The sequence below is a fragment of the Gambusia affinis genome, linkage group LG16, assembly GCF_019740435.1.
Source record: "Gambusia affinis linkage group LG16, SWU_Gaff_1.0, whole genome shotgun sequence".
NCBI classification, from domain to species: domain Eukaryota; kingdom Metazoa; phylum Chordata; class Actinopteri; order Cyprinodontiformes; family Poeciliidae; genus Gambusia; species Gambusia affinis.
The window spans coordinates 21,845,077-21,861,021 of NC_057883.1; the positions used below are offsets into that span (position 1 = coordinate 21,845,077).

Here is a 15,945-nt window from a genome sequence, read left to right on the forward strand (position 1 = left end):
TAACATACAAGTCTTTATGTTTCAGTTTTCCAAAGGCAAAAAGCAACCTCACCTCAGGAAATGCATCCATCAAGTAGATGAAATCCCATAGGTCTTATGTTCTCGACAATGACATTTAATCCCTTATGTTTGTCATTTCAATTTTATTTTTAAACGATGGAGGGACATTGAGTTGAAATGATGTTAAAATGTTGGAAGAATAGAAAAAAGCCATTGAGTCCTGGAGTCATCTGACTTACTGCCACCCTCCCTGTTACTTCATATAGAAAAGAAGACCAATGATTTTTAAGAAAAGTAACTCCCTTACCGCCTGCTCTATCTCCTCTGAGTCATCTTTGTCATAAAGAGAAATGTCTTCCTGAATGACGCATCTTCTTCAAACGTGTACTCTCCTTCCACACTGGAGATGATTAGATTTAGTGCCTCTTGTGAAACATTGCTGCCATAAACTTAGTCACTGAAGTTACAGCTCAGATGTAGGACTGCAGCCACTCCTATGCAGTTTTAGTCCTGCACTGTTTTGAAATCCCTCCGCGACTTGTCATATTCCAGTAAGTTACTGTAAGTCTCTTAGTTTTCTGCAGACTTTCAGTTTTGCTAAAACTAAAAGTTTTATCAACTTTAGCTTCCCTAAAAGTGTGTTTGTGTTGCTTGTTTTTTGTGTTACCTCACAAACACTCACTGTTCAAAACAGTTGTAAAAATCAGCAGAAAGAGACAAGAAAGATAAGTTGAAGAAGTCAAGCGAAAATTTGTATAAGAAGCTTCGGTCAGTGTCAAATCAATTGTCAAAATGTGAAACTGCAGGCAATGAAGACAAAAAGAAGTAGAAAATGAAGCCAAAAATTGCATTTGAAGTTTAGGTCAGTGTTATTACAGTTGTTGAAATGTAAAATGAAATGACAAAAACTTTAAAACAAGAAATACCAACAGATACGCTGAAGCAGATGTAGCAAACGCAATGTTTTTACTACATCTGCTTCTTCTTTGCAGATAAACACTCTTTGAAATGTAAAAAATTGGTAGAAACTTTGTAATTTTAGCTTAACAATAGTAGATATTAAGAAACAAAGGCTTGTGACTCATTTAAACCTTGAATGGAGTCCAGCTTAAAGTAGGTAGCTTTCAAAAAGTGAAGAAAATGTAAACGTTTTCAAAACTTTCAATTCACTTTAATGGGCCAGTGAGCAGAGCATTACAATTGAATCACGACAACTTATTTTTTGTCAAGCATCTTTTTTCTTTTTTTTTTGCATGGAAAATCTTTTTGAAAGAAAGGGGTGATTTTTTGGTGCCAATTATTTTAGGAAAGTGACAATATTGTAAAAGGCTAAAACAAAAGGTTAAAAATAGCAAAGAAGGCAAAAGTAGGTCAGCCATCGTTAAAAAAGGTACAGTAGCAGCTATAATACCAACATTTAATGCTAATAAATAACTATAAAAAAATCAAGAATAAAAAGGATTTTAAAATAATAAAACAAATACATGAATAAAGAGAAATGGGAACACAACTGACACATTTTTTTTGGCATTTTGTTTTTATTTGAAGAATGTCACTACAAATTGAAACTTCTGCCGTTTTATTTTGTATTTCAAAAGTAAATATCAAACAATCATTTGTTTCTGACGAGCAGATATGCTTTTACGCATGATATTCTGACGGTGCTTCTGTTTTCTTTTCCTCAGCGGAAGAATAAGTCCGTGTCTCCGTGCAGGGGGAAATAAAAACCAAATTAAGATTTCCAGCCTTGCAACAACCTGGGCGTCTAAATAGTTTTCGGAGGACTCGAGATCAATTGCTTCATGTGGGGATTTCCTGCTTCGCAGAAAGTCTCGAGAGCGCCTTTACGCACACTGACATACACACCCCAGACGCAGCTGAAGGAGCCGCTCCGGGCTAAAGCGACTCATATCCGCGGAAAGGCGTCGGTGTTATCCAGAGAGAAGAAGCTGAACGGTTAGTAATGCCATCGTTTTTCTTTGTACCAGTATAAAAACAGTAGTCTGTGGATCAACAAAATCCACATTGACCCAGATAAACAGAGATATCAAAGTAGACGCAATAAAGTCGAGCTCTCCTGACTCAGAGTAAGTAATTATTTGTAATGCTTGCTTATTCATGCAGAAGTTGATGTTAATTTCTCAAGAATTACCTCAAATGTCTTGAAACTGAAGCAACGAAGTTTGTTGTAACTTTTTCTTTGGGGGTATTGCGCCTAGAATAACTGATTGCTTCACTGTTTTATCCCACAAATCAACCAAGTTATTGGTTTCAGCTCAGAACAGAAGCAATTGTTGGTCAAATTTATTATCTAAAAATAAAGTAAACATTGCTGTTTGTTCAAGCTAATTATGGATTTATTTGAGCATAAAACCAGACACAGGGTGTTTCATATCATTTTAAAAATGGAAAGGATCAACTCAGGCATAAGGTTATGACCATTGGCATGCAAAGACAGAATAAAACATGAATTAAATTACTCACAGGTTCTGACAGGTTCATTGGCAAAAGTCTGAAATGTGATTTTTTTTTTTTTTTGCAAAATTTGCCACTAAATTATCCCTGCAGTGTCTTCATAGGACCACACATTTGACCTCAGGTTTGAGATATGACTCAACTATTGACTGGTTATGCTTACATCTCACTGCATGTCAGGTTAGTCAAAAGAAAAGTCCAGGAAGAGGAGAAAACAGATCACTACCGTTTGCAAAAATAAGGAAAGAGATGCATAAAGTTAACAAAGGCTCAGGTGACTCCACCACACCTGCAGGACTTAGTGGCTGAAGTTTCAGCTTTAACTTTGAGGCACATGCTAAATGCTAAAGCATTAAACAAATCTTAAAGCAACGCCGTGCCTGTAGTGAAGCATGGTGGTGGCTTTGTGATGCTCTGGAGCTGCTTTGCTTCTTCTGACACTGGAATGTTACAGCATGTGGAGGACAAGATGGATTCAAGCATCACAGTGGGAAAATATCCTGCTCTCTCTGAGGAAGCTGAATTACTGGACCTTCAAACAGGACAGTGATTTCAGTGACTGCTCTTAGTACTGAAGAAGCTAAATCATTTTTTAAACTCCAGTAGCTGTTAAAAGGGACAGTTTACATTTAATTTGTAGGAACTACTGTTAAATACTATAAATAGTCAGCAAAGGAACATTTTGTCTTCAAAGTTAATAGAACAGGAAGATGTGGTTGTATTTAGGTCTCTGGTCTCTATGATACTGCCTCTGACTTACATTTATGCTAATGAATGTATAAATTTAGCTAATGCATTTTTTGGCCAAGAGCTCATGGCCAAAACAATTCAAGACTCTTACTCATGTAAGACTCATGTCAGAGTCTTGAACCTCTTTATCCACTTACTGAAAATTGTCTACTTTACTTTACCTCTGCATTGTCTGTGACCACATTTTAACACAGTCCAATTTTAAAGATGCATTCAATAACTATACATATGGTTTCTGTAAGGTTTCAAAAAGTAACCTTAAATATTCCCCGATTTTACACACTGTTGGTTTTAGCTAGGACAGAAATAAACATTTGCCTTAATAGCACAGAAGAGTCAGATCAATGTAACAGACTTCCATCTCAGGACACAGAAACATGCCGCTAAGCCTTCTGGGAAATAGTTCCCACTCCTGTCTTATTCTTTTTCTTTCAGCTTTTTAAGTGCTGACATAAAAACTCTAGTTTATTCAACTAAACTTAATAAAAAGCTAACAGAATTTGATGCTAAAGAAGATTTCATGTCTTTCAGTCCCAACATTTACCCAGTAAGTTTTAAAAAGGGAGTCACTGTGAGGTCAAACCTTTTGTTACGGTTTAAACCACAGGAGTCAAAGTCCAGTCCTCAAGGGCCGGTGTCCTACTGTTTTTAGATGTGCTACAGGTGCAAAACTTTGGAATGAAATGGCTTAATTACCTGCTCCTTGTGTAGAGCAGTTCTCCACAGCCTTGCTAATGACCTAATTATTCTATTCAGGTGTGGTCCAACAGTGGCACATCTAAAAGTTGCAGGACACTGGCCCTCCAGGATTGGAGTTTGACACCCCTGGTTTAAACAGCGAGTATGAAGTGAGTAAACAGTGACTAACTTATGAAACTATGATGAAGACCAGGCAGAGATGAACTTATCCAACCTGGTGGTTTCCGATTCTCTCTAACAAAACAGTTGATGAAAGGGTAAAAAATGGAAAAAGCATATAAATACAATGTTACGGTTGAATGTTTCTGGTTGTTCAGAGTGAGCTGTACTCACAAGGAAGAACATAACTACTGTATTCATACATCATTGATATTGAAGCAGAAATTTGATGTCATTTCATGATTAGCAAACAAAAGACCTATTAAAATTATGCATGTGTTGTACAATGGCTCCACAAAAGTATGTGCCAAAGTAATCAGTTGTTTAGAAATGTTTAACACATTTTTTTTTATAAAAGGGAAAACAAACTGTAGATTTTTTTTTCCCGATTGGAAAAAGTTTATTTTTGCTAACATTTTGTCTCAGTCAGTGTTTCAGACCCGATAGCTACACTGATAAAAACAACCAACTTGATCAACTCAATTTAATTGATGGCAGATTTTCCATCCAATAAACTGATGCAACTTGAACCAACAACACAAACATCTAGACAACGTAACTTAACTGAGTCAGTTAAACATATTCTTAAAAAAAATCATTTAAAAGGAAAAAAAAAATGTAATTATAGTGCAAGTCTATATAACATAATTCAGTTATTCAGTTTTTTAATCAACATCCATGTGACATGGTGAAAATAACTTTAAAATGCTTAGAAAACAATCCACTTTCTAACATTTAAAACTAACCTCAGTTGTAAAAAGTGAAAACTGAAAATAAGTCTTTATACTGAAATCTATTTTTTGATGTTGTCCATGTTGTCTGTGGGATGCATAAGTCTGACAGAGAGGACTAAATACCTTTATTACACAATCCAAGTAAACTTACAGGTTAGGCATGCCCAAAATTTAAAGATTTAGTGAGTCAAAAATTAGAGTCTGTGCATATTTTATATCTGTAAGTTGCATTTTTAAAAAAATCTGATTGGAATAGTCAGTGTATACTTATGTTCATAGCAAAATATGATTGCTAAAATGCGATTAAAGGATATAATCTTTGCTTTGCAGCAGTGATAATCAGTTATAATCAACACAGTTCACAACAACAGTATGACATGCAGTGTGAATAATCTACATCCTCTGGTAGTTTCCGAGGTGGAAAAACACAAACTGCAACTGTTACATGAAATTGCGAAATAGTAGTAGTCACAGAACGCTATCAAAGAAAATGTGTCATCTGACGGAAATAATTCTAGCATGTAATTTAACACGGTTCACTTCGTTCTTCTCTGAATGCCTGTTTGCAAGAATCTCCTGAAATCTTTGATAATTTCCTAATGTTTTTACTGAAACAGGTTCCAACGCAAAATAACAACAAACCGTGATAGAATAAAAATGTTTTGTTTTATAGTTTGCATTCTTTGGAAAATGTTCTGCACGGGTAAATAAATTTACAAGTCCAACTGCACATTAGCAAAACCCGGAATCTGAACTTAGCAGAAACAAAATAATTATTATTGGAGCTCAGATAACCGGATGGTAAACTAATACATCGTGCCATCCTGCTTCCTTCTCAATTAAAGGAGGCTAACAGCCAAATTCACTTTTCCTTTTGCAGGAAATTAGATGAGTGGTAAAGAGCGCTTTTCAACAAATTTCCGTTTTTTCTGAACACCACAACCACTTGGAAGTTTTAATGCTTCCTCTTGTCATTCTGTTTTAGTGCTTCGTATTGTAATAATTTGATGGTTGGTTTTCTGGAGGTTTTATCCCTTAGAGGTTTTATCAAAAATATTGGATGATATCAGGGAAGCATGCTACAATGATGCTACATTTCTTTGACTACATCGACTTCCTCTTCTCTTTCCCAGGATTTCATTTTTCTTGTGGTGTGCTTCCAGAGCAAACAGACAAATAAAAATATGTGACTGGCATGTAGAATGTGAATGCAGGACAATTTAAATATGATGTCCAATCAAATATCTGTTGTAGAGCAAATCTCTTGCAACCACTATTGCAATTTGACGTATCGCTGCCTCATCTTGTTTTGGGGCATTGCTGACAGTTTGTGGTGTACCGTCGAGAAATAATAGAGAAGTTGTGTTAAAGGAAAAATGTTTTTGACGACAGTCATCTCTAAGATACTTTTTGAGGTTCAGTTCTAGTAACCTCATAGATTGAAAAGATTAAATGTAGCAAAGTGCACAGTTAGACAGGAAGGTATAAAGCAAAAATGTGTCTTCTTTCTGTGGTTAGCTGAATAAAAGAAGAAAGAAACAAAGTCTGCATCCTGTCAGTGATGATAAGTGACCAACATATTGTACGAAAAGCTTTTCTCTGGAATTTAAAGAGCAGATCAGTGTCATTATGTTTCATTTTATGAATACCACTGCATTCATACAGATTTGTTTTCATTTTGTAGCTGTGACAAACAAACCCAAAAATATTATTCTCTATAAAAGCAGCTACAGCTAACGTGATTTAAAAGAAATACCAAGACTCCAACTATTCACATTGAAATGAGATGATTAGTGGTGCAAATCACTATTAAATTCATGATTTTGTTAAGTTAAGTTTATTATGTTAATGTCAATAAATAACATAAATATATGTTTAGATGAAGACACAAAAACTAAAAAGAAATTAGCAACAGAAATGTTCAAAATGCTAATTATAAATCTAATAATCACAGAGACAATAACTAAAAAATAGGCTTAATCATAATAAAAATAATAAAAGGTTAGAAAGTCAATAGAAATATGTTTCTATTCAGTTGAAAATGTAAAATTATATATTTGTTTCAAGCAGAACCCATATTTTTAGTTGTGAGAGCAAAAAACATTCTAGGAAAAAATTGGTTTTAATATATTAGAGCACATCTGCTTAATTGAACAGCTACTGTTTGATCTCCAGATGATTAGAGTTGACCTCTGGCTCCTTCTGTTTGCACGGCCCTGACCAGTAACCTGAAAGTCACTTTCCTCACTGTCCTCTCAACGTTTTTCGAACTTGCTGACTTACTTAACTTTCACATCCTGGAAAAAAGCCTCAGAATAACTCGACCCCAGTTGCTGTCTTACTCTCTTGTCGTTGAACTGCTTCATGTTATTCATGTGCTGTTTTCTCTCCCTCAGGTAGAAACGATGGGTACAGAGACCAGCTCGACCTTTCTGGACTCGGAGTTTCGCTACACGCTCTTCCCAGTTGTGTACAGCATCATCTTTGTTGTGGGCTTCTTCGCCAATCTTTATGTGCTGTTCGTTCTGCGGTGTCTCCGTGAAGCAAAGGCCATGGGAGAAATACGCATCTACATGACCAACCTGACCATGGCTGACCTCCTCTTTGTTTGTACGCTACCCTTCTGGATTGGGTACTACAGGCGTAAGGGGGATTGGGTCTTCCAGGATTTCATGTGCCAGCTGGCAGGATCGTTATATTTCATCAACACTTACGGCACCATCCTGTTCCTCGGAGCGATCAGCCTCAACCGGTACTGGGCGGTCTCTCGGCCTCTGGACGCAGCCTCGTCGGACCACAGGCGCCGTGGGATCATCGTATGCATCGTAATCTGGGTGTTTACCATTTCATTGTCAATCCCCTACTTCACATCACCAGGTACCAACGAGGATGGAAATGTAACTCGATGCTTCGAGGGGTACCACAATCAAACGGAGGATGAAAAGAGGAAAGTGGCAGCTACGCATTTCTCAATAATCGCAATGTTTTTTGTTGTGTTTTTTCTTGTTGTCGTGTGCAACTTCCTGATTGCCCGAAACTTGCTTTCTCAGAGTAACCCTCAGTCAGTGGCTTACTCTGACACAATCAAGTCCAACAGGACGCTTACGTCTACGTTTAGAAGGCCCAATAAGGCCAGAGGGGTGAAGAGGAGGGCTCTGCAGCTGCTCCTGGCGGTGGTGGGGGTGTTCGTGTTGTGCTTTATGCCCCACCACGTCGTCCAGGGCCCCTGGGTGCTGGCTGTGCTGGAGATAAAGGAGGGCTGGGGTCACGTAAACTGGAGCCAAGACACACGGCAGGCACTCAACGACGCCCATCAGATCACTTTGGTTCTGATAGGCCTCAACTGTATCCTGGATCCTGTGGTGTATTTTTTTGCCACAAGGAAGTTCAGGAGGTTCATTGTGGAGCACATCAAAAAGGTGTTTAGAGGGGAGTCTTGCTCCCACTCAGCGAACATCCAACTATCCATGGACAGCAGGAACCACAGCCAGAAACTTCAGAGTATCAACCCACAGCCGGGGGAGGAATTACTCAACGATAGACACAGGAACACATGAGAACAGGTGTCTTTATTGGGACGTGTCGCTTACTGAACTGGACTTCACTGATTTTGTTTACCTTTCTGTGCAGTTTTAATATTTGCAACTTGTTCTTTTTTTATAGTTCCTTTATTTGACCAAATACCACCTCTGTTTTTCTACTTATGTTTTGTAATTTTCTATATTATTTTTTTAAACATTTTCATATGTTTTTTTTTTTTGCCTCTGCCTTCTCATACTTTGGTGCAATATGCAAACTGTTACTGTTACTTCACTGCCAGGCACTGCATCTTGGCCCACATTTGGGTTCGCTAAATGTATGACTGCAGTAATTTAAAACAAGCCGTAAAGCAACAATCAGATAACAGAAAAATGCTCCTGAAATGTAAAAAGCTGCTGTTTATTAATTACTTTTATTTAGGCTTGTCTATCAGCACATCTCATCTCTCTTTAATTTTAATTTTATTTTAGTTTTTAATATTTTTATTTGTTGTTGTAGCAAGCTGCAGCTGCAGGGAGTAAACTTCCACTGAAATGTTCCAACCTTGAACCTTGAATGCAGGCTGTTGCCAAAGAACTGCACAATTAAGGTTTTCTGCTGATGGAAAAAGTTTAGTGTTTTTCTACTTCATTATTTAAGTTGATAGTGTTGTTCTGGTATTACTATGTCTTTTAAAAGCATTTAAACTCCTTGAATTTGTTGTATTATAACCACAAGATGTAATGTATTTTATTGGAATGCAGCTGGTACAGATTGTTTCTGATTTCAGTCCCCTGTGTGGCAGCAGCTTTCACTCCCAACTAAAACATTTGCTTCTTGTGAAACAGCCACAAGAATGAAATCCCCAGAAGACAGCTGAAGAGAAAGTTTGCATGAGTCTCAAAGCCTTTAACAATCTTTTTAAAATCCATTCCCAATTGATAGAGTGCTTCTTACCTGTTCTTGAATATTTTTAGCCTGGGGTAAGATGCGTTGCGTCATGCATCATTCAAATAAAACCAATCTCATCTACATTTTAACATTGATCCATTTTGGTTTAGATTTTTTTTTCTTGAAGGGGATGTTTTACGCAAAATTCACTTTTTGCACATTTTTGTAGTTTCATTTGGTTTCTACTGTTTGGAAAAAAACAAAAAAACAACCCCAGTCATTTTTTGGAAATAAGTTAAAGTTTTTAAAGAAACTGAACTGAAAGATGAACATCCTGATTATTAAATCACAATCAGTGTTTACTGCCTTGTTACTTAGCAACCCCACGTGGAGCTCCAGCTGGTTTCACTGCTCTATGCGCTGTACAGTGGCTGCTGGAAAAGACAAGTTTTGACTTACTATCCAGAAACCACTTTCTGCAATTTTGTTGGTTGTGCAGGAGGCTCCACTTCTGCTTCTCTAAGATGTATGGCTGTATAATTGTGCAACTGTTTGCAGACATTTTCACGTGCGAGTGTAAACAGTGAGTTGGGACTTATTTGGATTTAAAGTGACAGGAGGCCCTAAAGCAGTTTAATGTGAGAGGAGCTCAAAATGGGCAGAACTGAGCAGACTGAAATCTCATTATCTGAGAATGATTTTGTGCAAAACATGTAAAAATAAGTTTAGCATGTCTAGCTGTCTTAGGTTGTTCAAGGAGCTGACCTTTAATAAATAAAATCACCATTTGGAAACCGCTTACCGGAGAGGAAAATTATTTTACCTGACATCTTAAAATTACCCAAATTCTTACATGTAAGTGTGGAAAAAAAAGAAGCAAGAACAGAAAAAATCTGAAAGAAGCAACTTTTTGTTTTCAGAGTTGTACTGGTTGTAAATATTACACACTGTGGCACCACTTAGCCCTGAAATAGTCGTACTTAAAGGTTTGTGTAGTGATTTTTTGGCCCAAATCCCAAAAGATAGTGGAACTTAAAAAAACAAACAACTAACATCCAAACACATTAACCCAATTTTTTTATTTTTTATTATTTGAAATCTTTTTGTAATGTGCTACTTTGTAATATTTAGAGTTAAATTTCAGAAGTTTCTTAAAAAAGTCAAACAAAGAAAGTTAGTTTGAAGATAACTGTACAGCTTAAAAAGAAAAAAAATCACCAAAACATTTTTGACAACTTGGGCAGAGACCACAGAAAGTTCTCACCACATTGAGATTGCAAATAATTTTTGTTTTTTTGGCAATGTCAATTGCAAATGTCAAAAAAGTAGATTAAATCTAACTGAAACCATAAAAGTAGATTAAATCTAACTGAAACCATAAAACACGGAGGTTCAGACAGCATTGCAGAGATTATCATTACCAGCAACCAAACAATTATTTGATGGCACACCCACATTTGACGGCACACTCCACTCCGTCATCATTTATGACAGAGTGGAGTAAAAGTCTTTCCCTGTGAGGTTGGAGGGGTTGAGGTCAGTGTAGGGTTGAGTACTGCTTGTATAGTTCATGTAGATATCCCCATCAGCATCACTCGTCTGTGGAAAATTCCTGGAGGAAGAACATTTTTGATTAATTTTGTCATACTGCACATTTTAACCCGGACAGATTCAAGAACGAAACTCACTTTGGGATCACTTCAGGTGGCGGTGGGACATCTAATAGAAAACAAATACATTTTAAAGATTCACAAATGCTTTAAATGAGAATTTGACTAAACCAGATTTGTCTTTACTTTTCTTTGGAGCGTTCGAAGAGCTTGGTTTGTTGCCAGATCTTTCCCAACAGAACCAGCCCAGACCGGCAATGATCCCAATCAAGATCAAGATAGTAAAGGCAAAGGCTGCTTCTCCTAACTTCTCTCCTAGGGAAACAAGATGTGGAAACAGATTGTCAAAAACTTTAAGTTTTAATATGACAATGGACATGAAAACAGACAACATGGTTAAAGCATGGTCCAGTTTTGAAGATTTTTCAGTTTGGTTCAGTTGTTACAGTTTATTGTCTTAATGTAAGGAAGATTTGGTTGACTTTATAATGCAGAAGGTTTATTTTTATAACTTAAAATGATCAAAAGTTAATTTAGCTCGGTTATTCAGTTCATATAATGAAACTCAAACACAGTAACATGAAGATTTGACTGATTTGTGGCAGTAAATGGTGGATTAGATCAGTTTGACATAAGCTTTGGCCAATAACCCATCAACCGAAATAAAAATAATCGGGGCTAATTGATCCTCCCAAACTGCATTTTCTTTTGAATATTTCAGGTATGGAAATCTGTAAAAAAACATTTTTTTTTGTTAATTTCCAGAGATTTGATGAATCTATAAATAAAGTTCTGGCAATAGGTGAAGGTTCTCAAGAATTTACAAATTTAACCCAAGTGAGAAGATGTTTTTAGATGTATTGTAATCATGCAAAATCAGGTAATAATAGAGAAAAGATTATTTAAAAAGCAAAGAAACAAAAAAACCCACATCTGACCTGCTGTTGATATGGAGACGATGTACACAGCGTGATTTTGGCTCTTACACGTCACAGTCCCATTATTGCGGATTTCACACCTGTACGTCCCAGTTTGTTTGGGCTCGGTGAGGAGCAGTACCTTACCTGAACCCACATATTCCCAGCTCTCATTTTGAAGATGGGACCTGGACCAGGTTATGTTTTGTGATGGGATTGTTGTTTGACAGAGCAGCTCGACTGTTAGACCTGCTGCAACTGGGTAGTCTGGTGTGGCCACAAGATGCGGGCAATCCACTGGTACTGTTGTTTTTGGTTTTATGGTGGAAAGAAGCAAAAGAAGATAAGAACAATTTAATATTTTCATGAAAAAATTACAGCAAAGCAATGTTTTCTTTTGTTTAGTTTTACTACACAGTTTAGAGATTTGTGATCTGTCATAATCTTATTTTAGAATGAATATAATATTTCACATATATATGGTAACTGTGCAGCATCATTGTCCTATATAATCATTCCTATTTTCATTTATTGGTTTTGTAGATACAAAAACCAAAATCCAGGCTTGGTTTGAAACCTTGAGGGTTTCATATAATTCAGGCATTTAACTGCATGTTTTTTCGGAACCCCAACAAATTGTCATGTTGAAAGTTAACAATTAAGGACATTAATAAAAATGTGTGCCACTACAAAATACGCAATTTTCAGAAATTACATTTTCTCTCTTCAAACTTAAGCATTATTCTACGCCCAATTTTCTTTTCCCCAAAAACAAATTCCATATTTTTTCAGATCATGTGAAAAACCAGCATTTTTATGTATTTGTCCATAAAAGGTGAACAACCTAGGCCTATAAATCTCTGCTTGTTTAAACTTCAGCTTTACCTTTACAAATCTACCTCTGTCTTTTAAATGAACAACAACAACAAAAAAAAAAATCCAGGTGTGTCTTACCTTGTGTCGAATTTGTGATCCTCGGGTGGGATGTTGTTGTGGGTGAATTAGAAGTCAGGGATTTCACTGCAAAGACATTTTAAGAAAGAGATTTTAAAAGGCATCAAAAAACAGCTGCTCTCACTTTCTGCCTTGAGACATTTTACTTACCTGCGCTTGCACACAGGGAAAAAACAAGAAAGCAAAGAAACATGTTGTATGTGATGAATCTCCTCCTGTTACGTCTGTGTGTGATACACAACGCTGATTTATTGTTCAACTCCAAACTCAGGAGGAAGTATGAGACATGGAAACTGTAGGAAGAGAAGTCTCCACTTCCCTTTATAAAAAATTTACAAAACAATGAGATGATTGATCACACAAGCTTCTACAAAAGGAGAAAAAAAACAAACTGTAGCACGCTCTGTTTTCCACAGCAGGAGCACAGAAAGTCAGCAGAGGTTTTATAAAACATAATTTGGTCTGGAAAAGTTTCTAACATTTAAAATCTGCCACTCATTTATAACCTGCAGGAAGAATAGTGTTTTTTTTTCTAGCTAGCTTTTATTGGATTTAAAAAAAAAACCAAAGCTGGCAGGCAAGTCTATCAGAAACACAACACGTTTGGTCTCAGAGTTTCATATCTCCGACAGAAGTCCCCTTCAGGCTCAGCTTGAGATGGCAGCTCAGATTGTAGCAGGCAGGTAGGCAGATTAGATCGATGACCTCAGGGAGCTGCGCACTGGCTGCCAGGAGGAGCAACTGGATTTTAAACCGTTCTGCACAAAACAAAGAAACCTGGTTCAGAATATTCAGCAAGCTTGTCTGACAGTCGGCATTTTAGTTGAGTATCTTCTCAACATCTGTCAAATAAAGAGCTGTAAAAAGTTTTTGCCCCTTTTTTTTTTTTGCTGCCAAGTCACTTAAGTATTTCAGTTTTATTTTAAACAAAGATCTCAGCCCTGCCTGGTTCAGTGTGAAACATTAGTTGTAATTAGTTCTGTTTTTTAAAAATTGAGTTCAGCATCACAAACCACATCTTAGTCCCAGAAATCACTTAAAGGGGCAGTTTTACACATTTCCCAGGCACACACAGCTATTTTATAGCACAATAAATTAAAGATGTTACCTTCAGTTGTTGCTTAAAAGAAATTTGACTTCCTATTCTGATAATCTGCCTTCAACAACCGTTAACAGCATTGCACTGAGAAGTAGATCTATTAATGCACCCAGCAGACGCGTAGTTCCACCAGTTGTTTACCAATTGATGCTGCCACTAGTCTGGAGGAACTGAGTAGAGAAGACGCGGGGATGGGGTGCTCCGTGGGGCAGAAACTCAGCTGGGTCTATGGAGGAAGTTTGTTAGGCACTCCGAGTGGCTTCCACAGGTGATTTCCTCAACATGCATGAAAGAATCAAAGCAACATCATGATATAACACTCAAAAAAGTTTAGATTATGTACTAACCCAAACAGACTTGTCTGCCAACACGAAACGGAATAAAACATCTCAAAATCAACACTTTGAAATTTAATAGCTGATGAAAAAAAACTAATTTGCTGACGTCAATCAGTCTGGAAAGGGCTACAAAACAACTTTTTAAGGGCATTTTCACCTTTCAACCACTCAACCATGAGGTTACAAAAGCATTTCTCTATTGTCAAGTCTTACTCTAGCTGGTTAATGTCTGGTTCGGCTCTAGCCAAGTGGTTTCTGTCTCCATCGGCAGCGAGTTCCTCTCTACAGTGGGTGTGAAAATGGGCAGGAACGTGAATCATTTGTTGAGAAACAGCTTTCAGATTCAGGATGATGTTGTTGAAACCATGAATTCTGAAAATCCTGAAGGCAATACCACTTTATCTGTTCGGAAACTCAAGCTCAAGTATATATGGGGTCTTCAGCAGGACAAAATATACATTTTATAAAATCATGAAGATGTTTTATTCAAGATAACATGTATCTCAAATTATTCAACAACTGAAGTGAAACAGTAATGGTAAGATTTCTCTCTGAAAAAGTGAAGAATCAAGCAGAAATACTTAAATGTAATAACAAGCATAATTTGCAGAGGAACTGCGCTGTAGCTACTCAGGTGATTTTGCAGATACAGTTACTAATGTGACATTGTGATGTTCCTATAATAAAGGAAGTGGTTTCTCTTGCATCAGTAAAGTGTTGCTAAAACAAACTGACTAACACTGTCCTGAGAGAAAAGCGGATGGATACACTTTTCACAACACATTGTAGAAATAAATGTGAGTGACTTGGTATGAGAAGCCATAGCAGTAAATAACATTTAATGCAATCACTTTGCGTGAGACTTGGAGGTCTGTCACGAGTCTTTATGATTCATTTCTAAACATCGTAAGTAGGTTAAGTTATAACGAACAGGCAATTAGAAGCTGCACCATTGTGCTCTTTTAGCTACTACTGCAGTGCATGTGGGTGAATTTTGGTTTTGTTCAGTGGAAAACAACAGAAAAATAACCCTCAAACCACATGAGAAAGCTCCGTTGTAAATTGTTCTATATTCTCGGCTTCTTAGAGAAGTCAACATGCAAGAAATAAATCTGTCCTCAGAAGTGCTGTTACCTTCTGGTACTAATGGCTGTTAACTCTGCTGCAAAGCGGTTATCTTTTTGATTTTGTAATGATCTTCATAAAAACTTATCATGGCGTTTTTAAAGTACCTCCAAACTTGTTCTGTCCTGGGTTGTTTTGAGTTTTGTTTTTTCTGTGTACCTTTAGTCTCTTTCTTTGGTTAGATGAATCTTGTTTCTGTTTTACTCTAGTTCAGTCCTCCTTAATGTTTCTAGTAATGTTTATTTCCTGTTTCAAGTTATTCCTTGTTATTCTACTTTAATTATGCTCTTTAGGTCCAGTTATTCTTTAGTGTTAGATTCAGTTCCTAGTACCTTGTGTACTCTCCCTCGCCCCCTGTGCCATTTTCTCACTCTCTCCCTTCACATCTGCAATCATTAGCTCACCAGCCCAGGTCTTTTGTTCAGTATTTAAACCCCTCTCCTCCTGTTACTCCTTGCTAGTTCCTCCCGTTACTTCCTCGTCTCTTCCCTGCATTCCCACTGTTGTTTTATTTCTCTTGGATTGTTTTTTTTTTGTCCTGGTTTCATTTGGATTTTGTAAGCTTTGTCTGTAATTTTTTTTTATTAAACAATTCTTCATCTACTCGATGCCTCTGCCATTTTCCATTTTGGTCCTCATAACAACACATCATCATCAGTAAGACAAACTTAGTTG

At 36.9% G+C, this 15,945-nt stretch overlaps 2 protein-coding genes across 4 annotated transcripts; one reads left to right on the forward strand and one right to left on the reverse strand.

Moving 5' to 3' along the window:
* The first annotated feature begins 1,613 nt into the window (after window positions 1-1,613).
* On the forward strand, window positions 1,614-10,026 carry ptafr (platelet-activating factor receptor). Of its 2 annotated transcripts, none has more exons than XM_044143480.1 (2): window positions 1,614-1,956; window positions 7,214-10,026. In XM_044143480.1, exon 2 carries the CDS (start codon window positions 7,223-7,225, stop codon window positions 8,372-8,374), a length of 1,152 nt encoding a protein of 383 aa, XP_043999415.1. In that variant the 5' UTR covers window positions 1,614-1,956; window positions 7,214-7,222; the 3' UTR covers window positions 8,375-10,026. The 2 variants fall into 2 exon arrangements, with proteins under 2 accessions (XP_043999415.1, XP_043999416.1); XM_044143481.1 differs by lacking the exon at window positions 1,614-1,956 and adding an exon at window positions 4,046-4,073.
* Window positions 10,027-10,094: 68 nt separating this feature from the next.
* Window positions 10,095-14,466, reverse strand: LOC122846477. Of its 2 annotated transcripts, XM_044143482.1 has the most exons (7): window positions 13,949-14,466; window positions 12,859-13,466; window positions 12,709-12,774; window positions 11,776-12,057; window positions 11,024-11,152; window positions 10,916-10,946; window positions 10,095-10,839 (listed from the first exon to the last, which is right to left on the reverse strand). In XM_044143482.1, exons 2-7 carry the CDS (start codon window positions 12,899-12,901, stop codon window positions 10,713-10,715), a joined length of 678 nt encoding a protein of 225 aa, XP_043999417.1. In that variant the 5' UTR covers window positions 12,902-13,466; window positions 13,949-14,466; the 3' UTR covers window positions 10,095-10,712. The 2 variants fall into 2 exon arrangements, with proteins under 2 accessions (XP_043999417.1, XP_043999418.1); XM_044143483.1 differs by lacking the exon at window positions 13,949-14,466 and having other exon boundaries at window positions 12,859-13,494.
* Window positions 14,467-15,945: the final 1,479 nt, after the last annotated feature.

Bases quoted from the DNA above. Each gene is read 5' to 3' on its own strand.
- ptafr (XM_044143480.1), top strand. From the start codon at position 7,223: ATGGGTACAGAGACCAGCTCGACCTTTCTGGACTCGGAGTTTCGCTAC.
- LOC122846477 (XM_044143482.1), bottom strand. From the start codon at position 12,901: ATGTTTCTTTGCTTTCTTGTTTTTTCCCTGTGTGCAAGCGCAG. The intron at 12,775-12,858 runs GTAAGTAAAATG...ATGTCTTTGCAG, and splicing joins TTCCCTGTGTGCAAGCGCAG to TGAAATCCCTGACTTCTAAT. The intron at 10,947-11,023 runs GTAAAGACAAAT...GTTTTCTATTAG, and splicing joins TTCGAACGCTCCAAAGAAAA to ATGTCCCACCGCCACCTGAA.